This window comes from Phyllostomus hastatus, unplaced genomic scaffold, assembly GCF_019186645.2.
Source record: "Phyllostomus hastatus isolate PE091 unplaced genomic scaffold, TTU_PhHast_1.1 phas_contig_150, whole genome shotgun sequence".
Lineage (NCBI taxonomy): Eukaryota > Metazoa > Chordata > Mammalia > Chiroptera > Phyllostomidae > Phyllostomus > Phyllostomus hastatus.
In genome coordinates, this window is record NW_025333611.1 from 32,108,830 (window position 1) to 32,132,695 (window position 23,866).

The 23,866-nt window shown below is 47.4% G+C and overlaps 1 protein-coding gene across 1 annotated transcript; it reads right to left on the bottom strand.

Moving 5' to 3' along the window:
* Nucleotides 1-224: 224 nt before the first annotated feature.
* Nucleotides 225-23,866, bottom strand: CATSPER3 (cation channel sperm associated 3). The gene is made up of 8 exons (XM_045820510.1): nt 23,766-23,866; nt 22,034-22,187; nt 9,798-10,037; nt 4,836-5,018; nt 4,010-4,150; nt 3,534-3,653; nt 2,580-2,737; nt 225-1,629 (listed from the first exon to the last, which is right to left on the bottom strand). The coding sequence occupies exons 1-8, from the start codon at nt 23,864-23,866 to the stop codon at nt 1,524-1,526; spliced, it is 1,203 nt and encodes a 400-aa protein (XP_045676466.1). The 3' UTR covers nt 225-1,523.

Below are 23,866 nucleotides of genomic sequence, written 5' to 3' on the forward strand. Positions count from 1 at the left end.
GTGAGGCACTGAACACATGGGACCCCACACCTTTCCCCCTGCCACGAAGGGCAGGGGACCCTGCTTCCTTCAGGCCCTGCTCCCGGGCAGAGGCACAGCGCCCTCCCCACCCCCAGGGGCAGCCAGGTTCCACTCCCTGCCCTCAGAGGTCTCCCCCACAGCAGGGCAACAGGCCTCACTCTCTAGAGCAGCCCTGGGCACCGCTCACAAATTCTCAGTCTGGTCCTGAGAGGTGAACGCCCGCAAATGGACACGATGTGAGTACCTAGCAGATGCGCGCTCCCTGCACTCAAACAGGCATTGTCGCCTCCTCAGGAGACTTCCTCATCCAGTCTCACTGGATCTCCTTCTCCCCTACTCAACTGTGGGCCTCTCTTCACAGAATCCTGGTACCCAACACAGCTCAGTAAATGGTAGTCAATACAGAAGTGAAACCACAAATATAGGTTTCTACCTGCCCTTGTCCTGTGGCCTCAGGGGTGCTATCGCCCAGGCCCGGAACCCACGGGCTCACCCACGCCACCCTCGTGTCCACCCGCTCTCGACTCAACCCCATGTATCTTCTGCTGACCTGACTCCCCAGTGTGGGTCCTGGGTCTTTCTGCACTTGGCTGCTCCCAGAACCCACCCCCTTCTGTCTGAGATGTCACTGCCAAGGTGACAGGCCTCAGTACTCCCCAGCCATGGAGCAGAGGGGAAACAACCAGACCTCTGGTCTGGCCAGTTGGGGGCAAGGGGTACCAGCCCCCTGGCCCACCTGGGCCTTCGAATGGCTCCATCATGGCTGGACCAGCGGGCCCCAGGGCCCGGGCAGCTCTGGCAGTCACCTGGCTAGGAATGTTGCAGAAAAGCCCACCTTTTCGGTGAAGAGTCCTAACCGACCATAAGAGGGGAAGCAGCCCAAAGTGCCTGAAGCTAGCCAGCCAGACCAGCCTACCCCGAGCTCCATGCCCACACAACAGAGCCCTGCCAGTCACTGCCACCCCCTCGGAGCACCACGGCCTCTGCGAGCCTGGGAGAAAGCAGGGGCGACTTCCAAAGAGGGTACCCAGGGCAGTGGGCCCAGAGAGAGAGATGTAGCTCTGCCAGGTGTGGGGATGACCCGGAGGTGAGCGCTGCAGAGGTTCCAAGAGGGAAGTAGGTCACACCAGCTTGAAGGAGCCACACACTTGTAGGGGGCTGCTAGGTCTGGGCCCTTCTGGGTCCGGGGTCCTCAGACAGCTTCCCCAGGAACACAGCAGGTCCCTGCACTGGGTCAAGGGAGGAGAGGTCCAGTGTGGCCTCTGGGTGTACCCCCTGGCCAGGACGAGTCTTGAGCCTCCTCCTGCCCACCCCAGAGATCTAGCTGCATTGTGAGGTGGGGGTGTTGGGGAATCGGGCACCATGGGCACCTGCCCAGACCCAGCCCTCAGGGTGGGGAAGTGACGTGACGCAGCAACAATGCAGAGGCCAGCCCAGAAAGCCCGTGTTTACTGGGGCCTCTCACAGGCTGAGGCCCTCTGGGCCTGGGCGCCCACACCAAGCTACGTGTCATCCGCCTTTTCTGAGGAGTGGGACTGCTTCTTCTGCGGCAAGTCTTCAAGCATCAGGCCCAGCACGTGCACGATCTCGTAGTACAGCTCTTGGAGCCTGGAAGCAGGGCAGGAGAGGGGGCCGGAGCTGACAGGGCCGGGCTCTGCTCCACCCAGGCCCCACCCATCGCACCAAGGCGGCCACCACACCCAGCAGGCGTGGGGTCAAGAAAGAGGAGGGACCTCAGAGCCCAGTCGGGCTGCACTGGAACCCGGGTCTGCCATTCCACCTGTGGCCCCTGGAGTTATTGTATCATGTGAGGCAAGGTAGAGACAACACAGTCCTGGGCTCTGCATGAGGTGACCAGGCGGAGATGACAGACACCACCTGGTCCCGTCTGGGCCCAGAGGAAATGCTCCCTGAGGCCCCCTTGTAGTTCCTCCGGTCCACGAAGCCCTCCAGGAGACTGCTGTTCAGAAACCAGGCTAATCGAGTCCTTCCTCGTTCCAAGAGCCCACTGTGGCTCCATAGGGCCACACTCAGGTCCCTTTTCCACAGTAATAGCCAGGTACCACCCCGGCTAACTTTGCCGAGCACAGCCCTGGGCCAGGCCAAACTCACAATTTCACAGAATCAGCCCCACAGCCCCTCACGTGACAAGCGGGAAAGGGGCGGGGATGGGCCTGAGTCCTGGAGGAAGGCAGTGGCAGAACCAGGCCAGGGGCCTCAGCTCTTGACTCACCAGCCATGCTCTTCCCTCTGCCCCTGGAAAGGGGTCAGTGAGGGCAGGCCGGAAAGTCAAAGGAGCCACATTTGAATACAGTCCAGGGCCGGCTGGGGCGGGGCAGGGGGGCAGAGTCACCCCATCCTGGGCCTGTCCACGCCTCAGCCCAGCCCTGTGCATACACGGGACCCTCACACCCAAGAAGGGCCTCGGTCCACCCAACCTGCTCATCGGCCATTGTACCCCCTACTGTCCCGGGACCAGATGTGGCCCTGCCTCAAGGAAGCAGGGGGCCCGGAAGTGCCTGGTCTCCTTGGGCCAGGTCAGCGGGGCCGGGACTGACTTGTAGATTGTGGTGTCCTGGTTGTCCAGGGTGGATAAGTAGACATCGATGAAGGGCAGGCTAGTGCCAAAATCGTCCAAGACCATGGGGTCAGTGTGCCGCAGGGTCCTCCTGAAGTTCTCCACCAGCTCAGTGAAACTTCTGTAGTCAACGTTTTTCTAGAGAGGGCAGCATGAAGAGATCAACGATAAGGAAGGGGTGACATCCGAGACGCACAGAGGCCTGGGGACCCTCCACAGGAGCCCCAGCAGCGCTGACCCTGACCCCAGGATGAATCCTGAGCCTCGCCCCAGTCACCCAGCCCCTCCCGAGCCAGGACCCCCTGACAGAGGTAGCCTCATGAGCCACCGTCACTGAGGTGAGGACAGGTGACACAGGAAGGAAACTGTGGGAGCCTGAGTGTGGCACAGCATGGTCTCACCTGCCCTGAGCAAACCTTAAAACACAGCCGAGAAAGGCAGATGACTCTGCCTCAGGGAAGAGGCTGAGGAGGGAAGCGCTGATGACGTGGGAGAGGAAGGGGCAGCAGTTCCAAACCTGGCAGGGCATGCGGGGCTCAGCGTGGGGAGCTCACAGCCCAGCCTTACAGCCGTACCGTGCCCGACACTCTCCAGCCTGTTGTGCTCTTCGTGTTCAATGTAGAAAAACCGAGCTTCACACCACCTCTGAATGGCCTCACCCACTCAGAGGGTGGGCGCCCGGGGCCTGCTGGGAGCCCAGTGAGCCCTCAGTAACAAGAGCACAGCAGGCAGAGGGCCCAGCAGCGCAGCTCGGCCCAGGAAGGAGGGAGAGGTTACAATCATGGCATTCCACATGCTCGCAGGGCCGGAGAAATACAGAAGTGCCGAGAACGAAGCCTGCCCTCCCTGCAGGCCTCAAGGCTCCTCTTCCTGGCCATTCACCCAGCCCCACTGCCATGCAGCTGTGTGTCTGCCGCCAGGGGAGGCCGCGCACCTGCATCTGCATCAGCCTGCTGACCTCCTCCTGCTGCCGCTTCAAGATCACCTGCTTCTCCTTCAGGAGCGTCAGGTGCCTCTCCAGCATCAGCTCCCGCTCAAACTTTTTAATGGAGTCCTGGAGAGTGGGGCCAGAGGTGAGGCGAGGGCTCTCCCTGCACACCCACCTCCAGACTTTCTTGCTACCTAGCCTTGCACTGCGGCTCGGACCCCTCAGCAGGAGGACCCCAACTCAAGCTGCCAGTGCAGCTGCAGTGACTTCCCAAGCCCATGTCCTGCTGGCCACCACCATGAGGCAGGGAAACGCACTGGCTCAGGGAGAAGAGTAGGGCTGGGTAGAGAGGGCCCCCTGGGCCACCGCCCCTCCACTTTAGGAGAGGGCTGGCTCAGGGTCCTCCCTGAAGACTTGGGCCCACACCTGAGCCTGCCTGCCACACCTGAGCCAACGCCCAGTCCGTACACATACAGCCTCACCTCAGTGTGGATGATCATCACACCCACGAACATGCTGAGGAAGATGAAGGAGGCAATCAAGATGAAGGTGATAGTGAACGCTCGGCTCAGCATGAAATTCCGGTTGTCCAGCTTCTCCTGCAGGTCTGTCCAGCCGTCGACCTGCTCGGGCGAGGGAGGGCATGCCGAGTGCCAAGGCCCAGCGGGGTGGGCTTCCCGCTCACCTACCTTATGGAGGCCTCGCCCTGCTAGAAGGAAGTTGGTTCTGCCCCCATACAAGCCCCTCGGAAGTCCCCAATCCACTGACTCCAGTGCATCCTGGTGGCCTGGGGGCGCAGGGCACCACTGGGTGGGGGCGCTTCTGGCCAAGGCTCCCAGAGGCTCTTCTCCTAAAGGCTTCCCATCCTTTCCCAAAAGACTCTGCCGCTCTGCCAGGAAACTCCTTGGGAAAGACTCCAGTCTTTCCAGAGCCCAACAGAGTCTAGACTTCTGGACTCAGGCTTTGCAGGCTTATTCTGGGTGGGCCTGTGTGGTTTAGTCCGTTCCAAAAGGCTAAGTGACATGGGCTTCACTTCTAAATTAAACTTAATCCAAGTGAATCATCTTTTGCGAACGCTGTGACATTTTCACAGCTCTGTGAGACAAATGGGAACGCTCCAGGGAGTGATAAGATTAGAGATAGAGATGGACCCCTGGCCGGAGCACTCACTGCTGCCTCAGTTTCCCCGCCCAGCGAGGTATCTGAACATGGGGAAGGCCCCCACGGGAAGCCCAAGTGTCCACACACCCGCACCTGCTGGTGGTCCCTTCCCAAGGACCCCACCACCACTGCTCCCGGACACAGTACCGTCGCCAAGCTAAAGAGGGTGAAGAAGGCCCCAGCCAGGTTCTCCCAGTTGTTCAGGTCGCCCCCTTCGGGACCTCCAAACAGGCAGAAGCCCAGGACGGCAAAGATGTACATCAGGATGAAGAACAGGACGAGCACGGAGGCCACGGTGTAGGCTGTCTGCCCGATGGCGGTGATGAGCGTCTGCAAGGCAGAGGCGCTGGGCTAGGCCAGGCTGCCGCGAGGGTGGGGCGCAGGGGACAGGGTCCAGCCCGCCCAGCCCACGGCTGTCCCCAGCATCCAGTGCCCTGCCTGCCCACAAATGGTTGGACGGAGAGATGGAAGGAGGGAAGGGAACCCTGCCCAGATCGAGGGCCAGTCCAGTCCCACAAGCCCAATGCCTGGCCCCCACCTTCTGTCGTCTGTAGCCACACTGTGTGTGCTGTCTCAGGTCTGGGGGAGCCTCCCCATCAGCACCACAAACTGTTCCATTCGAACCCGTCTGGCCTCATGCTCATGCCAAGGTAGCCTGCTCCTGCTTCCCACCGAGGCCCAGCCCTGGGTGCCCTTCCAGGACTAAGAGGAAGAGGGGAGCCGCCCAGGGAGGGGGAAGGAAGAGGCTGAGAGGATCGTGGCTTCCCGTCCTTCCTGGGCCCCCCTTCACAGGCAGGTCTCTGTCCTGTGACCTCAGCCTGACCTCCTGCCACACTGCCCAGAGCTAGGGAGCACTCCGCAGGGCTCTTCATCGTTCATGCTTCAGGACCCGGGGCCCTGCATGTAATTAGTAGGTGCTCCATACACGCTCACCTGCCTAGACGCTGTCACAGGCATCGTGTCAAGGTAGGTAGGGGTTATCAATCTTCGCATTGCAAGACTAGGGAGCAGAGGCTCCGAGAAGAGCATGGCTCGGCCAGGCCCACACCCACGGCACAATGGGGCCCAGCTCTCCAGCCCTTTGCCTCATGCCGCCACCTTCAGCCACTGAGGCCCCTTTTTCTAAGCCAGGAAACTGTCAATTAGCTTAATGCTAGGAAAGGAGGGGCCTGACAGAGAGAGCTGGGACACAGAAGGGTGACGTCTAGGCAGTTAGGGGTAATGCAGGAAGCAGAGAGACCACGCGGGAGCACCAGGGCTGCCCTGCACGGGTGCTGGCTGGGCAGCTGCCTGATGGCTGAATGCATCTCAGGTGCCTCCCTCCTGGCTCAGAGGAGGAAGAACATCAGGGCTTTGAGATTCATTCTGAAAGAGCTGAGATATGAAAAATGGCCTCCTTCCCTGTGAGCCAGAGACAGAACTTCTTTCCCAAGAGCTATCGCAACTGAAGAGGTGAGTTGGCAGAGCAATGCACAGGGCACGTCTGCAGGTGAGGTCTGCCCAGGTGGGGAAGGGGGCGCACAGAGTGGCAGAAGCTGAAGCACTGGGAAAAGGAGGAGAGGACCCGGCTGGGTCTCCCACCTCCAGGCCAGCTGCCTGAGGTCAAGGCCAAGCAGCTTTAAGGACGGCCTTAGAGAAAAGGTCACACTCACTGGAAGCCTCCATGGGACTGACACCTGACAACAGCTTTGGCTGTGTTCTTCGAGCACAACCAGGCAGGACCTATTGGTCCACAACCCGGAATGTGCAGCAGCGTGGTCCCCAGGCGCTGGCCCAGATCCCCAAGGCCTGCAGTTTCTTCCTCAAGGAAGCCCCAGGCTGTGAGGTCTACAGCCTAGCCCCCAGTAAGTTCCTGACTTTGAATTCCCAAATTCTTTAAGGAAACAATACCTAGCCTTCCTGGGCTCTGGGTCAAGCCCTGGGGCATTCTGGGTATGAAGAGGACCTCCAGGCAGGGTCCATGACCAACCCGGCTGCTCTGATGTGGGGAAAGTGATAAGCCCCAAGGAGGAGGCAGGGAGGAAGGTGAGGCTGATGCTCCCCTCACAGCCCAACTTCTGAAGGTTGTTCTTTGGACCGAAATGCAGAGAAACGGGCAGTGTGGCCCTTGGGTGCCCAGCTAATAGAACTTCTCTCTGTAGAAAACAAGAAACTCTTCCCTCATGGTGCAAGTTTACTACCATAAGGTGGAAGGCAGAGCACCGTTTTGACTCATCAGGGGACAGAGGCTAAGAATGTGCGGAAGCGCCAGCTCTGGGCATGGAGGCTGTGGCTCTGTTAAAGCCTCATTCAGACGCCAATGAATATAAATAGCAGAGCTGCAGGTCTCCACCTTTGGTGCCTGCAGCTCCCCTGGCCAGCTGGCCAGGCCAGTGTAGCCAGGGCACACACTTTAGAGTCACTTCTAAACCCCTGAGGACCTGCAGTCGAGTAATATCCCCAAGGTCACAGAAGAACCACAGCCAGGGAGCCTGGTGATCCCCAGGTTCGGGTACAAGACTCTGCTAAATAACGGAAAACCCAAGGTCAAACACGGGCCGTATGTCAGTGCGTACGTTGTGCCTGCGTGCCCACAGGTCTCTGCGCAAGTCTGCGGGGGCCAAGGCTGAGAAGAAGCCTGCAGTCACCAAGCAAGCCAGGCTGAGCTCTGCGATAAACCTCGGCCAGTGGGGCGGGCTGTGCTCCCTGCACTGGATCCCTGGGCTCAAAGGATGGCCTGTCCCTGCCAGGACCTAAGCCCCAGGCAGCCTCAGGCTTCGCCTCAGACCAGGCTGTCAGAACAAGGCCCAGACAACGTACTCAGCAGGCAGCTGGTGCCCTCAGCCTCTCCAGGTGCCAATACAGGTCAGTGCCCTGGCCCCCAACCCCCAAGACAGAAGTCCCTACTGCCCCAGTCCTTTCTGCTGCCCTCCTCTCGCAGCCCAGTGCTACCGCCTGCTTCCTCTTGTGACTTTGCAGGTCTCTGGCTCCTTCCTTCCATGGCGATCCCTCTCTTGCCTGAGGGAGGCTGCCCATCCCCCACAGGCCTGACTCAGGAAGCTGTCTGCTGCCTCTTCCTCGGAGCCCCGACCCCCGTGGACAAAGGCCCTACTTCTGGGCAGAGCCGACCTTCCAGCTTCCCCCGCACCTAGTGTCTCAGAATCTGTCAGGCCCCACCCCGCCCTGCTGTCATCCTGGGGGCCTTCAGCCTCCCGCCACCCCCAGGCCTCCTCGTCCCTGACTTCTTCAACCCCGGCGACCCTTGAGCCATGTGAGGCCCCTCCTCCCTTGGTGCCCAACACCTGGAAAAACCAGGCCTCACTTCCCACTGTCTGATCCCTCCTCACTCTGAGGTGCCCACCGCCTGGCACTGACTCCCCAGGGGCCTCCGGTTTTCTCTCCTGGCCACCTGCCTTACTCTCGAACCTACCTGACATTGACTCCAACGCCCAGCACCTCAGACACTGCTTTCCCACTCCTAGGTCACACTCCAGGGTCTGTCTCTAGCCCACAAACAAGGGGATCCAAGCTCAGGTCTCAAAAGGAAGGGTGTCGTGATTTCATGTACATCTTGGAGATTCCCCCAACTGCTGGGGCATTTTGATCCCAGAACTCCCAGTGGTGTGGGAAGCCACGGCAGGAGTCGTGGTAAAGGTCGGGGGTGGGAAGTGATGGCTATGGGAATGAAAAGAAGTGGACACTCGGTAACTATGTAGGAAGCCATGCAACAGGACCCTGGGAGAGAGCAGTCAAAGCTAACACTCCAATGTATTACTTGGAAGGTGAATTGGGTCAGGGGAGTGCCTTTCAGCAAAAGACAAAACACAGGAGGAGGAGTCAGGGTTTGGGGATGAGAGTCGGGGGGCAGGGGGGGTGGGCAAGCGACGACTTCCAGCTGAGACATGCTGAGTTTGAGGAGCAGGAGGCAGTTGGGTATGAAGGTCAAAGAAAGAGGCATGGGAAGGTGAAAACTCCCAAAAAGTAGAAAAGATCACCCAAAGAGAATATGCGGAGAAGAGAACTCAAGACAGTTCTGAGAAAACAACAATTAGAGTCAGGCAAAGAAACATGTAGCCCAGAAGTCATGCCCAAGAGACGGAGGCAAACCCAGAGAGAGCAGTGATATAAGGGAAACGGCCAGTGGGCTTAGTGACAAGGAGGTTGCTGGCAACCTCAGAGGGACTAGTAACCTGGAGTGGAGGGAAGGAGCCAGGGTGTAAATGACAGATAAGGAAGTGGGGGCCAGGAGTGCAGACCCCTCTTTCCAAAGCCTCGCCACAGGGAGGAGGCGTCGGCTGGACTACATTGTGTGGGAGGGGACACACACTGCGTGACTACATGAAGGAGAGGAATGAATGAAGGGAGCTTTGTGGCAGGGGGAGTCCTTCCACATGGTCCTTATCTTCTCCCCCTGGGACCGGGGCTCCCCGTGTGTCAGTTCTAGGCCCTAGACAGATGCCAGGCCAGGCCAGGAGCAATCTCAGCCGAATAGGCTAGCATGCTCTCACTGGTCAAACAGGTCCAAACCAGCCCCTTCCTACAGAAGCATGGACACACAGGGTGCAGAGCCAGGCCAAGCATCCTGCACCCAGGCTGATGCCTACGAGCATGTGGGTCAGCTCTGAGAACTGAGGAAAGGCCAGTCACTGCACGACTTCTCAGCAGGAGCCGCACTTCCAGAGCAACGAGACTGTTCCCATCATGAGCAGCAGCAGATTTCTAGCTGTTTGGGGAAAGCAGTAAGGAGCCCGGGCTACTAGAAAACTGGACTCCCCCTGCGCACGGTGTTTGAAGAGTCTGTGCCTAAGAAAACGGTGCACTTTGCGGTATGGCAGAGAGGAAAAGCTCAGGTGACTCTAGAGTCAGACACGCCTTTCAGATCTCAGCTCTGGCTTCTCATTGCTGAGTGACTTTGGGTCTCAATTTCTTCATCTGTAATATAGAGCTAATAATACCTTTCCTACCACTGCTGTAAGATTAAATGAAATAATATCAGTAAAGATCAACCTGCCGTACAGTAGGACTCACCGGCTGGATGATAGTAGTACAGTTATTATTTCATCAGGGGCTGCTGAGCAGACAGGCCCTGACCCCTGCACTCTCAGACCCACAGCACCCCAGGTGACTCACCCGGATGCCACGGCTATAGGTGATGAGCTTGAGGATGCGCAGGGACTGGATGCCATCAGCAATGTTGAGGTAGGGATAGTGCTTGCCCTTGACCTTGCGGAGATAGTAGGGGATCGAGAGAGTGATGATAATCACCACATCTAGCAGGTTGTAGCCATCCTTCCAGTAGTTGATGGGGTCCACGTAAACCTTCATGTAGAACTCAACGCTATACATGGTCACAAAGATCATCTCCAAGATCTGCAAGGGTGACAAGGTTTGTAGGATTAGACATATATATATTTTAGAGAGAGGAAGGGAGGGAGGCAGGGTAAGGGGGGGAGAGAGAGAGACATGGTTTTGTCGTTCCACTTATTTATGCATTCATAGGTTGATTCTTTTATGTGCCCTGACTTGGGCTTGAACCTGCAACCTTGGTGTATCAGGGTGACACTCTAGGCAACTTAGCTTCCTGGCCAGGGCCTCTAAATACTTTTCTATGATTGCTGACCAAGATGGAGGTATATGTAGGTACGCTTTGCCTCTTTGCACAACCAAAAGAAGGACAACAACAAATTTAAAAACAAAACAACCAGAACTGACAGAAAATCAAACTGTATGGAAATCCAACAACCAAGGAGTTAAAGAAGAAACATTCATTCAAACAGGTAGGAGGGGCGGACATGGGCAGCCTGGGTGGAGAGGACTTGAGGCAAAGCGGCACCTGGCAGAGTGGGCAGTCCCACATATGTGTGCAGACAAACCGAGCAGAACAACTGGGGAATGAGACACAGTGCAACCCAGGGTTCCAGAACAGGGAAACAAAGCCTCAAAACCTCTGACTGATAAAACCTGTGGGGGTTGCAGTGGCAGGAGAAACTCCCAGCCTCACAGGAGAGTTCATTGGAGAGACACACAGAGTCCTATAACATACACAAACCAACCAACGGAGAATCAGCACCAGAAGGGCCCAATTTGCCTGTGGGAAGCCATAGAAGTGACTGAAAGCCAGCAGAGAGCTAAACAAGTGGCATTGTTCCCTCTCGGACCCCTCCCCCACATATGGCACCGCAACACAGTAATGTGGGTTGCCCGACCCTGGCAAATACCTAAGGCTCCACCCCTTACTACATAACAGGTGCACCAAAACCAAAAAAAAAAAAAAAAACATGGCCCAAATTAAAGAACAGATGAAAGCTCCAGAAAAAAATACAACTAAGCAACGGAAAAACAGCCAACCTATCAGATGCAGAGTTCAAAATACTGGTAATCAGGATGCTCACAGAATTGGTTGAGTATGGTCACAAAACAGGGCAAAAGTGAAGGCTATGAAAAGTGAAATAAAGGGAAATGTATAAGAAATCAACAGTGAAGGGAAGGAAACTGGGACTCAAATCAACAATTTGGACCAGAAGGAAGAAATAAACATTCAACTACAACAGAACGAAGAAACAAGAATTCAGAAAAATGAGGAGAGGCCTAGGAACCTCTGGAATAACTTCAAATGTTCCAACATCCAAATTATAGGGGTGCCAGGAGAAGAGAGCAAGATGTTGAAAACTTATTTGAAAAAATAATGAAGGAAAACTTCCCCAATCGGGCAAAGGAAATAGACTTTCAGGAAGTCCAGAAAGCCCAGAGAGTCCCAAAGAGGTTGAACCCAAGGAAGCACACACCAAGGCACATCATAATTACATTACCCAAGATTAAAGATAAGGAGAGAATCTTAAAAGCAGCAAGAGATAAGGAGACAGTTACTTACAAAGGAGTTCCCATAAGACTGTCAGCTGATTTCTCAAAAGAAACCTTGCAGGCAAGAAGGGGCTAGAAAGAAGTATTCCAAGTCATGAAAGGCAAGGACCTACATCCAAGATTACTCTACCCAACAAAGCTATCATTTAGAATGGAAGGGCAGATAAAGTGCTTCCCAGATAAGGCCAAGTTAAAGGAGTTCATCATCACCAAGTTCTTATTATATGAAATGTTAAAGGGATTTATCTGAGAAAAAGATCAAAGTTACGAACAGCAAAATGACAACAAACTCACAACTATCAACAACCAAACCTAAAAAAACAAAAACAAAAACAAAAATAAACTGAGCAAACTAGAACAGGGACACATTCACAGAACTAGAAATCACATGGAGGGTTGTCAGTGAGGAGGGGGAGGGGGAAGAATGGGGGGAAGGTACAGGGAATAAGCATAAGTGGTAGGTACAAAATAGACAGGGGGAGGTTAAGAATAATGTGGGAAATGGAGAAGCCAAAGAACTTACATGTATGACCCATGGACATGAACTAAGGTGGGAAAATGCTAATGGGAGAGGGTACAAGGTAGAGGGAAATAAAGGGGAGAAAAAAATGGGACAACTTTAATAACATAATCAATAAAATATATTTTAAAACTTTTTAATATTTTGTTATTAGAAGTGTTATCTTTTTTGTTGCTGATTTATTAAATATATTTAAATTTATTTATTAATCATATATCCAGCAAACTTGCTGGGCTTTTTATATATTACCTTTATTAATAATTCTTTCAGGTTCTTTTGGAATTTCTATGCAAAAATCACATCACCTGTGAATAATGAGTAATTTTCTTCACTTTCTAATCCCAAATGCTTTTTATTTCTTTTTCCTGTATTATATATTAGCTAAGACTCTAATACAAATTTTAGCAATAATAACTGGAATACTGCTAGTTTCACGACTAATTGTGGATTTTGATACAGGTTTTCATGGGTACGCTTAATCAGCTTAAAAACACATCCTTCCCATTCCTAGTCTGATAAGTTCTTTTTTTCAGTTTGCTAAGTTTTTATCATGAACAATATTCGTGATAAACTTTTTTTCTGCATCTCTTGAAATGATCTTACAAGGTTTTTTTCTTTTAATAGTTTAAGCTAGCTAATAAAATGTGTAGATTTTTCTAATATGCACATCCCTGAAAAAACCCAACTTGGAAATGGTGTACTATCTTTGGGATGCGTTTTTAAAATTTAGTTTCCTGATATTCTGTTTGGAAATTTTGTGTCCAACTTCATAACATTGGGTACAATTTTCCTTCTTCATACTATCCTTGTCTAATTTGGCATGAAAATTCACAAAGTAAATTGCCTGTGGGCAGGGCAGATACTTATTTATTTAATTACTTAAGGTGTCTTATAGGTTTAGAATTATATGTTCCATGAATATGAAGCTATCCAGTCCAGTTGTTTTGGGAGATGAAAAATTTTAAATACTAATTCAACACTTTATCACCATTAAAGAACATATATAAACATATAAGATGATTGCAGGTTTTTGCTTTTTATTGAGTGAGTTTTGTAACATTTTTTCTAGAAAATTGTCTTATTTCAGCTAGGTTTTCAACTATATTGGCATGAAAATATTAGATTTCTGATATCAACAATATCTGTAATTTCCTTTTATAATTCTTAACAGATTTCAGGGCTTCTATTTAGCTTATTTGCCTAATGAAGAAAGTTATTTTAATTATTTTCTATGGCCTGACTTTTAGTTTTATTGATACTTTCTATTGAATATGTTTTCTATTTCATTTTGTCTTATCTTTACTATTTCCCTGTATCTACATTCCTTCTTTTTCCCCTTCTACATCTTCCTTTTTCTTTCTTTTTTTTTATAAAGAGTTTATTTATTTATTTTTAGAGAGGGGAAGGGGAAGAGAAAGGGAGGGAGAGAACATAAATGTGTGGTTGCCTCTCACACACCCCCAAATTGGGACCTGGCCCGCAACCCAGGCATGTGCCCTGACTGGGAATCGAACCAGTGACCCTATGGTTTGCAGGCTGGTGCTCAGTCCTCTGAGCTACACCAGCCAGGGCCTTTTTCCTTCTTTTTTGATATTATTCTGTTGCTCTTATATAACAGGTTAACTCCTTAAGTTTCAAAATTGAAATATACTTCATGTACCATAAAATTCACCTTTTTAAACTGTAAAATTGAGTGTGTGGAAGGTTAGTTTTGAGTATTTATTACCTTTGTTTTTGATTGTGGAAAAATATACATACCATGAAATTTCTATTTTTAACCATTTTTATGTGTACAATTCAGTGGGAATATGTATATTTACAATAATGTGCAACTATCACCACGATCCACATCCAGAATTACTTCACCACCTCCAACAGAAATTCTGTACCCAACGAACAATACTGTTTATCACCTCTCCCCTCCACTCCTAGTAAACTCTATTCTACTCTCTGTCCATATGAATTTGCCTGTTTCAGGTACTTTCTTTAAGTAGAGCCATACAGTATTTGCCCTTTTGTTTCTGGTTTATTTCTCTTAGCATAATGGTTTCAAGACTCATCCACATTGTAGCATGTGGAAATTTCATTCCTTTTAAGGCTGAAGAATATTCCATTTCCTTGATCCATTTGTCAGTTGACAAACACTTGGGTTGCTTCTACCTTTTGGCTATTGTGAATAATGCTTCTATGAGCACTGGTGTACAAATATCTGTCTTCAGTTCTTTTGGGTATATACCTAGAAGTGGAATTGCTGCATCATATGGTAATTCTATGTTTAACTTTTTGAGGAACTGCCAAACTTTTTTATGGTGGATTAAACCTTTTATTTCTATGAAAAATGCACAGGGTCCTACTTTCTCATGCCCTCATGAACACTTACTTTCCATTTATGGTTCTTTGTCTTTATACTAGCTGTTAATAATGGACATAAAGTTGTATCTCATTGTGGATTTGATTTGCATTTCCCATTCTAATGTTTAGTGATGTCAAACATCTTTTCATGTGCTTATCGGTCATTTCTGTATTTTCTTTGGAGAAATGCCTGTTCAAGTCCTTTGCCCATTTTTTGGAAGTGGGTTGTTTACACTGTTGAGTTGTACAAGTTCATTATGTATTCTGGATATTAATCCTTTATCAGATACATGATTTACAAGTATTTTTTTCACTCTCTTGATAGTGCCCTTAGATTCACAAATGGTTTTGTTTTGATGAATCCAAATTATTTTTTCTTGTTACCTATGTTCTTGATGGCATATCTAAGAATCCATTGCCAAATCCAAGGTCATGAAGACTTATCCCTGTTTTCTTTTAAGAGTTCTAGCTTTAGACTTCCAGCAAGATGGAGGCATAGGTGGATGCACCGTACCTCCACACACAACCAAGATTAGAACAACAACAATTTAGAGCCAGAATAACACCCAGAACTGATAGAGAATTTATCTGAATGGAAGTCGGACAGCCAAGAAGTTGAAGTAGACCCGTTCATCCAGACCGGTAGGGGGGCTGAGAGGAGGAGTGGGCACGGGGCGCGGCGGGGGTCGCGGCACGCGGAGATTGGAGAGAACTGGGCGCATAAGGCACCGGGAGTGCGTAAGCCTTCCAGGCGCACAAGATTGCAGCAGTGGACCCTGAGTACGCAAGCTGCAGTGGCAGACCCAGTGAGGCAGCATTGTGGACCAGGGCAGAGTGCGCAACCCAGGATCCCAGAGAAGGGACTGAGATCCCAGGAGAACGGGACTACCGCCATTGTTCCCTCCCTCCCGCCCCCACATACAATGTCACAATCTAGTGACTGGGGTGCTCAGCCCTGGTGAACACCTAAGGCTCTGCCCCTCACCATAACAAGAGTGACCAGGCGGGGGGGTGGAGGGGAGGAGAGAGAGAGACATGTGTCCAACAGAAGAACAGATCAGTCCCCCAGGACTCATCCTTTTGAGCGACCAAGAAATAGCCAATCTATCAAATGCACAGTTCAAAACACTGGTGATCAGGAAGCTCATGGAATTGGTTGATTTTGGGTGCAAATTACATGAAAAAATGCAGGTTACCATAAAAGAGATGAAGGAAGATGCTCGGAGAACCAATAGTGAAGGGAAGGAAACTGGGACTCAAAACAATAGAGTGGACCAGAAGGAAGCAAGAAACAACCAAGCAGGAAAGCATGAAGAAATAAGAATTCAAAAAAATGAGGAGAAACTTAGGAACCTCCAGGACATCTTTAAACATTCCAACATCTGAATTATAGGGGTACCAGAAGGGGAAGAGGAAAAGCAACAGATTGAGCATGTATTTGAACAAATAATAAAGGAGAACTTCCCCATTCTGGTAAAGGAAATAGACTTCCAGGAAATCCAGGAAGCTCAGAGAGCCCCAAAGAAGTTGGACCCAAGAAGAAACACACCAAGGCACATAATTACATTAATTACATTAGCCAAGGTAAAAAATGAAAGAGAGAATCCTAGAAGCAGCAAGAGATAAGGGGACAGTAACCTACAAAGGAGTTCCCATCAGACTGTCAGCTGATTTCTCAAAAGAGACCTTACAGGCAAGAAGGGGCTGGAAAGAAGTATTCCAAGTCATGAAAGACAAGGACCTACATCCCAGATTGCTCTATCCAGCCAAGCTTTCATCTAGAATGGAAGGGCAGATAAAGTGCTTCTCAGATAAGGTCAAGTTCAAGGAGTTCATCATGACCAAGCCCTTATTTTATGAAATGTTAAAGGGACTTATCTAAGAAAAGAAGATAAAGAAAAAACATGCATAGTAAAAGGACAGCAAACTCACAATTATTAACAACCACACCTAAAGCAAAACCAAAAGAAACTAAGCAAACAACTAGAACAGGAACAGAACCACAGAAATGGATATCACATGGAGGGTTAGCAACAGGGGAATGGGAGGAGGAGAGAGAGGGGAAAGGTATAGAGAATAAGTAGCATAGAATGTAGGTTGAAAATAGATAGGGGGAGGGTAAGAATAGTATGGGAAATGTAGAAGCTAAAGAACTTATGACACATGGACATGAACTAAAGGGGGGGGATATGGGTGGGAGAGGGTTGACAGGGTAGAGGGGAGTGAAGGGGGGAAAATGGGACAACTGTAATAGCATAATCAATAAAATATATTTTAAAAAAAGAGTTCTAGCTTTTATATTTAGGATGTTGATCCATTTTGAGTTTATTTTTGTATATGGTGTGAGAAAGGGGTCCAACTTGACTCTTTTGTACGTGGATATCAAGTTGTCCCAGCACCGTTCGATGAGAAGACTATCCTTCTTCCCACTGAATGGTCTTGGCACCCTTGTGAACCAAGTGGCCACAGACAGTTGGACTTACGTCTAGAATCTCAGTTCTATTCCATGGGTCTATGTGTATGTGTATCCTTATGCCAGTAGCACACTGTTTTGATTACTTAATCTTTGTAGTAAGTTTTGAAGTCAGAAAGTACAAGTCTTCCAACTTTGTTCTTCATTTTCAATATTGTTTTGGTCACTCAGGGCCGCGGGCACATCCACAGGAATTTGAAGACCTGCTTTCCAATTTCATTTTTTTCAAGGCTGTTAAAATTTTGATAAGGCTTGCAATGAATTTATGGTTTATTTTGGACAGTTCTAAGTCTTAAATCTTCTAATCCATGAATATGGCATCTTCCCATTTATCTAAGTCTTACTTAATTTCTTTCAGCAATATTTTATAACTTTCATTATACACATTGTTCATTTCCTTGGGTAAACTTACTCCTGAGTATTTTATTATTTGGGATGCTATTGGAAATGGAACTTTCATAATTTCCTTTTCAGATTGTTCACTGCTAGTGTAGAGAATCAACTGATTTTTCTTGTTGGTCTTGTCTTCAGCAACTTTGGTGAATTTGTTTGATAGCTCTAATAGTTGTGCATGTGCGTGCATGTATCCTTTTTAATTTTCTTTAAACCTTCACTGAAGGACACTTTTCCTCCCATTGCTTTGAGAGAGAAAGAGAGGGAGAGGGAAAGGGAGAGGGAGAGGGAAAGGGAGAGGGAAAGGGAGGGGGAGAGAAAGAGACGGGGAGACAGAGAGACAAACACTGACATGAGAGAGAAACATGGATTGCTGTCTTCTCAAATACACCCAGCCATGGGACCAAACCCCAGGCCTGGGCATGTGCCCTGACCGGGAATCAAATGCATGACCTTTCAGTCTATAGGATGACACTCCAACCAACTGGGCCACACCAGCCAGGGCACATGTGTGTATTCCTCAGGATTTTCTATATATAAGATCAAGTCATCTGCAAATAAAGATAATTTCAGCTCTTCCATTCTAGTTTGGATACCTTTTATTTCTTGTCCTTGCCTAACTATTTGGTTAGAACTTCCAGTACAATGTCTGATGAATGGTGAAATCAGGAAGTTTTGTCTTGTTCCTGATCTTAGGGGGAAACTTTCAGTCTTTCACTATGGAATATCATGTTAGCTGTGAATTTTTTCATAAGTATCTACTCTCAAGTTAAAGAATTTTCCTTCTGTTTCTTCTTTGTTTTAGTACAGCCAACAAAGCTGTTTGTGTCTATTTGCATGGAATAACTTTTCATTCTTTCACTTTCAACCTATTTGTATCTTTGGATCAAAAGGTGTGAGATTTTCTTCAGCATCAACTGAGGGAGTCATGTGGATTTTTGCCTTCATTCTATTTGTGTATTACATTGATTTTTGTACAATGAACCTTGCATTATGGATAAATCCTACTTGGTCATGGTGCATAATCCTTTTAAGCTGCTGCTGGATTCATTTTGTTATGATGGCACTGAGGATTTTTGCATTTATATTCATTATATTTGTCTGTAATTTTCTTATCATTATGTCTTTGCCTATCTTTAGTGTCAGGGTAATGCTAGCCTCATGAGATGAGTTTGAAAGTAGTTCCTCCTCTTCTCTGTCTTGAAAGAGTTTGAGAAGGACTGATGTTCATTCTTTTTTAAATGCAAGGCAGAGTTAACAAGTGAAGGAATCTGGTCCTGGACATTGCTTTTGGGGAAGTTTTTGATTAGTGACTTAATCTGTTTACTTGTTATGGTCTATTTCAATATGTCTGTTTTCTATTTCTTCTTGAGTCAGCTTAGTAGTTGGTTTGTTTCATCCTAGGTTATCATTTAACTGTTTATAGCATTCTCCTATAACCTTGTTTTATTTCTGTATGGTCAGCACAGAAATAAGTGGTCAGTAGTAATGTCCTAACTTTCATTTGTATTTTTAGAAATTTGAGTCTTTTGTTATTTTTATTAGTCAATATAGCTAAAGACTTGTCAATTTGATCATTTTGAAGAACAAAATTTTTATTTTTCTCTACTGTTTCTCTATTCTCTATTTTGTTTATCTCACTCTAACCTTTTCTATTTCCTGCCTTTTGGTAGCTTTGGGTTTAGTTTGCTCTTTTTTGTGTAGTTCCTTCAGGTGTAAAGTTGGTTATTCATTTGAGACCTTTCTTCTTTCCTATGCAGGCTTTTATAGGCATAAATCTCCCTCAGAGCACTGCTTCTGCAGCATCCTGTAAGTTTTATTATGGTGTGTCTTCATTGCGTCTTGTCTTAACATATTTTTCTACTCTCCCTTGAGGTATCTCCTTTGACCTACTGGATATTTAACAGTGACCTTTAGTTAAATATGTTGTTTAATTCCCATATAGTAGAAAAAATTTCAAATCTTACTGCTGTTACGGAGTTTTAGTTTCAATCCATTGTCAGAGAAGATATTTGTGTGATTTTATTATTTTTTCATGTGAGACTTGTTTGTGACCTAACATATGGTCTACACTGAAGAACGCCCTATACGTACTTGAGAAAACTTTTTATCTTCCCAATTAATCGACCCCTTTCAATATACAATGTCCTTCTTTGCCTCTTTTTAAGTTTTTGCCTCAATGTCTATTTTGTCCGATGTTAGTACAGCCAACCCAGCCCTCTTTCGGTTTCTATTTGCATGAAATATTTTTTCACTTTTCACCTTCTACCTATTCATATCTTTAGATCTCAAGTAAATCTCTTATAGACAACATACATGTGGGCTTTTTGATGATCCAGTCTGTCTTAATTGTAGAGTTTCATTTACACTTAAGGTAATTAATGATAAAATAGTTCTGCTATTTTGCTATTCTTTTACATATGTCACATCTTTTCTGTCCCTCAGTTCCTCCACCATGGCTTTGTGTGTGTGTGTGTGTGTGTGTGTGTGTGTGTGTGTGTGTGTGTCTGTAGTGCATCATTTTCATTCCCTTCTCATTTGTTTTTCTGTACATTTTTATTTTCTTGGTAGTTACCTTTGGAATTATAACTAGTCATGACACCTGAGACGCTAGGATGGGCTTTGAGATGAGGGTCCCCCATTTTCCAGGGTGCCGGCACCTGAAGAAAACCACATTCCTTTACATCAGCACCTGCCTCAAGTATTGCTTCCGAAGTGGCGGTCAGCCAGACCTGCATTTTGTTACAGATCCTTGTATGTGCCCTGACCAGCAAAGAACCCACAACCTTGGTGCATCAGGACAATGCTCTAACCAACTGAGCTACCCAGCCAGGGCCATATTCCCAGATTTTATTACATTTTTAAAGTATTTTTTGTTGATTATGCTATTAGTTTTCCCAATTTTTCCCCTTTATCCCCCCTCCACCCTGCCCACCCAACCCCCCAGCATTCCCTACTCCTTAGTTCATGTCCATGGGTTGTACATATAAGTGCTTTGAGTCCTCTGTTTCCTGTATCATCTTTTTATCTCCCCCATCTATTTTATGCCTACTAATTATGCTGCTTCTTCCCTGTACCCTTTCCCCCCTATTCCTCCCTTCCCCCTCCCCACTGAAATCCCTCCCTGTGATCTTCATTTCTCTGATTCTGTTCCTGTTCTTGTTGTTTGCTTAGTTTTTGTTTCCATTGTTTTTTTTTTAGGTTCATTTGTTGATAATTGTGAGTTTGTTGTCATTTTACTGTTCATAACTTTGATCTTCTTTTTCTTAGATAAGTACCTTTAACATTTCATATAGTAAGGGCTTGGTGATGATGAACTCCTTTAACTTGGCCTTATCTGGGAAGCACTTTATCTGCCCTTCCATTCTAGATGAAAGCTTTGCTGGACAGAGTAATCTTGGATGTAGGTCCTTGCCTTTCATGACTTGGAATACTTCTTTCCAGCCCCTTCTTGCCTGCAAGTTTTCTTTTAAGAAATCAGCTGATAGTCTTATGGGAACTCCTTTGTAAGTAGCTATCTCCTTTTCTCTTGCTGCTTTTAAGATTCTCTCCTTATCTTTAACCTTGGGTAATGTAATGATGATGTGCCTTGGTGTGTTCCTCTTTGGGTTCAACTTCTTTGGGACTCTCTGGGCTTCCTGGACTTCCTGGAAGTCTATTTCCTTCACCAGATTGGGGAAGTTTTCCTTCATTATTTGTTCAAATAAGTTTTCAACTTCTTGCTGCTCTTCTTCTGGCACCCCTGTAATTTGGATGTTGAAACATTTTTGTTTATCCCTGAGACTCCTCAGCCTCTCTTCATTTTTTGGATTCTTGTTTCTTCATTCTGATCCAGTTGGATGTTCATTTCTTCCTTTTGTTCCAAATTGTTGCTTTGAATCCTGGTTTCCTTCTTGTCACTATTGGTTCCCTGAATATTTTGCTTTATTTCATTTTGGGTATCTTTCATTTGTTCTCTCATTTTTCAACCAAGCTCAATCAGTTCTGTGAGCATTTTGATTGCCAGGGCTTTAAATTCTCCATCAGATAGGTTGGCAATCTCCTCATCACTTAGGTCTCTTTCTGAGGTTTTGCTGTGTTCTTTCATTTGGGCCATATTTCTTTATCTTGGCGGACCTACTAAGTGTAAGGAGCAGAGCCTTAGGTATTCACCAGGGCAGGGCAACCCTCTTTGCTGCACGGCCTGTTGGGGGAGGGATCAGAGAGGGAACAATGCAGCTCACCTGCTCCTCTCTAGCGCACTTTCCAACAGAATCTCCTGTGAGCCTGGAAGTATCTCCCACGAAGCAAGCCCGGCCCTAGGCCCCAGTCGGCTGAGTCTCAGTTTCCCCTGAAGCCAGTCTCTCCCATGCAGCTCTGCCGAGCCCCGTCTCTCAGCCTCCTGGCCTCGGTTTTCCTGAGTCGGCCCACGTGGTCCGGCCCACGCAGTCCGCCTTACAGGTCTGACTGTTTTGGTTGATTTTTTTCTTTCATTCCATGATTGTCAGAGTTCCATGCAGTTTGATTTTCTGGTGATTTTGGTTGTTTATTGATTTTAGATTGGTGGTTATCCTCCTTTTGATTGTGAGAGGAAGTGAAGGGTTTCTACCTACGCATCCATCTCTGCCGGAACCCCACATATTCCCAGATTTTAGAGTGTATTTCAAAAGCCCTTAGAATTTTTTTACAGAAAATTATCTTAAATGAAATGTCTTAAAAATTGCCTAACATTTTCAGAATTAAAATAGGTGAAACAGAAAAAAAAGAGGATCCATTTTGTCTGCTTACCTCAAAAAGTCTGAACAACTTGTATCTTGTTTTGTAATCAGTACACAAGACCACCACAAAGGCGTTCATCGAGATGATGCTGATCATGATCACCTTAAACAGAGGACTCGTTATGATTCTCTTCACAAATGCCTGACACTGAGTGTCTTTCCTCCTGTCAGAAAGTGGAATAAGAGGTATGATTATCTCACAACAGAGCTGGGTCCCCAGACAATGCATCCTTTTTTGTAGGGACTAGGTCTTCTTTCCCCTTCTGTGAGATAAGTTTATATATACTTTCAAATTGCAATTGAATACTGACTGAATGACCCCTGAAATATGTACGATGATCATCTAGTGTGTCTGTCCTCACTCAGTTTCAGTTCTTTCTCTCTAGACTTCTGAAACAGAATGGCTACCACTCCTTCTCAAGCAAAACAAAGCATCATCTTCATTTACTCATTCGGCAAATTTTTATTGAGTAACTACTACATGCCAGGTGTTACAGCAGGCACTGCTGATATAACATGAGCAAAATTAAATATTGTCAGTCTAGTGAGGAAAATGGATAATAATTAAATAATCACCCAGACAAGTGCTTACAAATCAAGGATAAAAAACTAAACACTCTAAGAAAAAAATGGGCAAAGACAGTCAATTCATAAAACAAATACAATGGCAATAAATTTTCCCAAAATGGTCAACAGTACTACTAATCAGAAAGGTAGAAATTAAGTAAAACCATCCTTCTTGCTTATAAAATCAGCAAAGACACCATTGTGATAATATTTAATGCAGCAACAGTGTGGTGTGATTGAGCATTGTCATAAACTGCAAGGAGGAATGTAAATTGACACTTTTCTGAAAGGCCTTAGAACTGTTCATATCCTCTGACCCAAGGAATCTACCCCAAGAGAATACAATCAGAAATGCAAAACAGTGACTTGGGCCAAATGTGTTTATCGCAGCATTATTTACCAAAACAATTTAAAAGTCTTAACAAAAAAGACTGGTTACGTAAATTACAGCATATCCATCCCATGGAATATTACACAGATATGAAAATGTCTATGTATTTTTCATGATTTAGAAAAATGTTTATGATCCACTGAATAGCAAAACATAAAAACAAGATACAAATTCTCTACTTGTTATCACAACTGTGCAAAAATGGGTAGAAAACACTTGGTGGAAAATATGTCAAAATGTTGATAGTGGTGAGGTTGTAGGTGATTCCCATTTGTCCATATTTATCTGTGCTTTGCAAATTTTCTCAAAGAGTATAATTTCTTTCCACTATATGTAACAAATGAACACATTCTCACAACAGTAAAAAAAAATACAGAATGAATATACTTCTTTAATGCATAAAAGCAAGATGTGTAATTTTCATGATCTGATTTGAGATAGGGTTGGTTACCACACCCCCACACACACACACAAAAAGCCTTTAAATTATCTAACACAGTTAACAGGAAAGGACAAATAAGGTCAAACTCGTCATTCAGTCCACGGGCCAAATAAGAGCATGACTGAACATCTGACTTAACCAGCCAGTCCTGACACTAAACCCGAACAAGCAACATGCGTGCCCTTCCCCAGCCCTACCCCTCAGAGAAGCCAGCCCACCGAGGACTTGCCCCTCAGTCTGGGGAGTGGTCAGCGCCCACGGGGGGAGGCTGAGCGCACTGGCACCCTGCCCCCACCGCCGAGTGCCCCTTCCTAACAAGCAGTAGAAACGGAGAGTGTTTACTGGAACGTCCGGCATCTCGCGCAGAATACCGCCAACGTGTTGTCCAACAGGGAGCTGGACACGACTCTGGTGTGGGTCTGGTGGTACAAGTGTTGAAACAT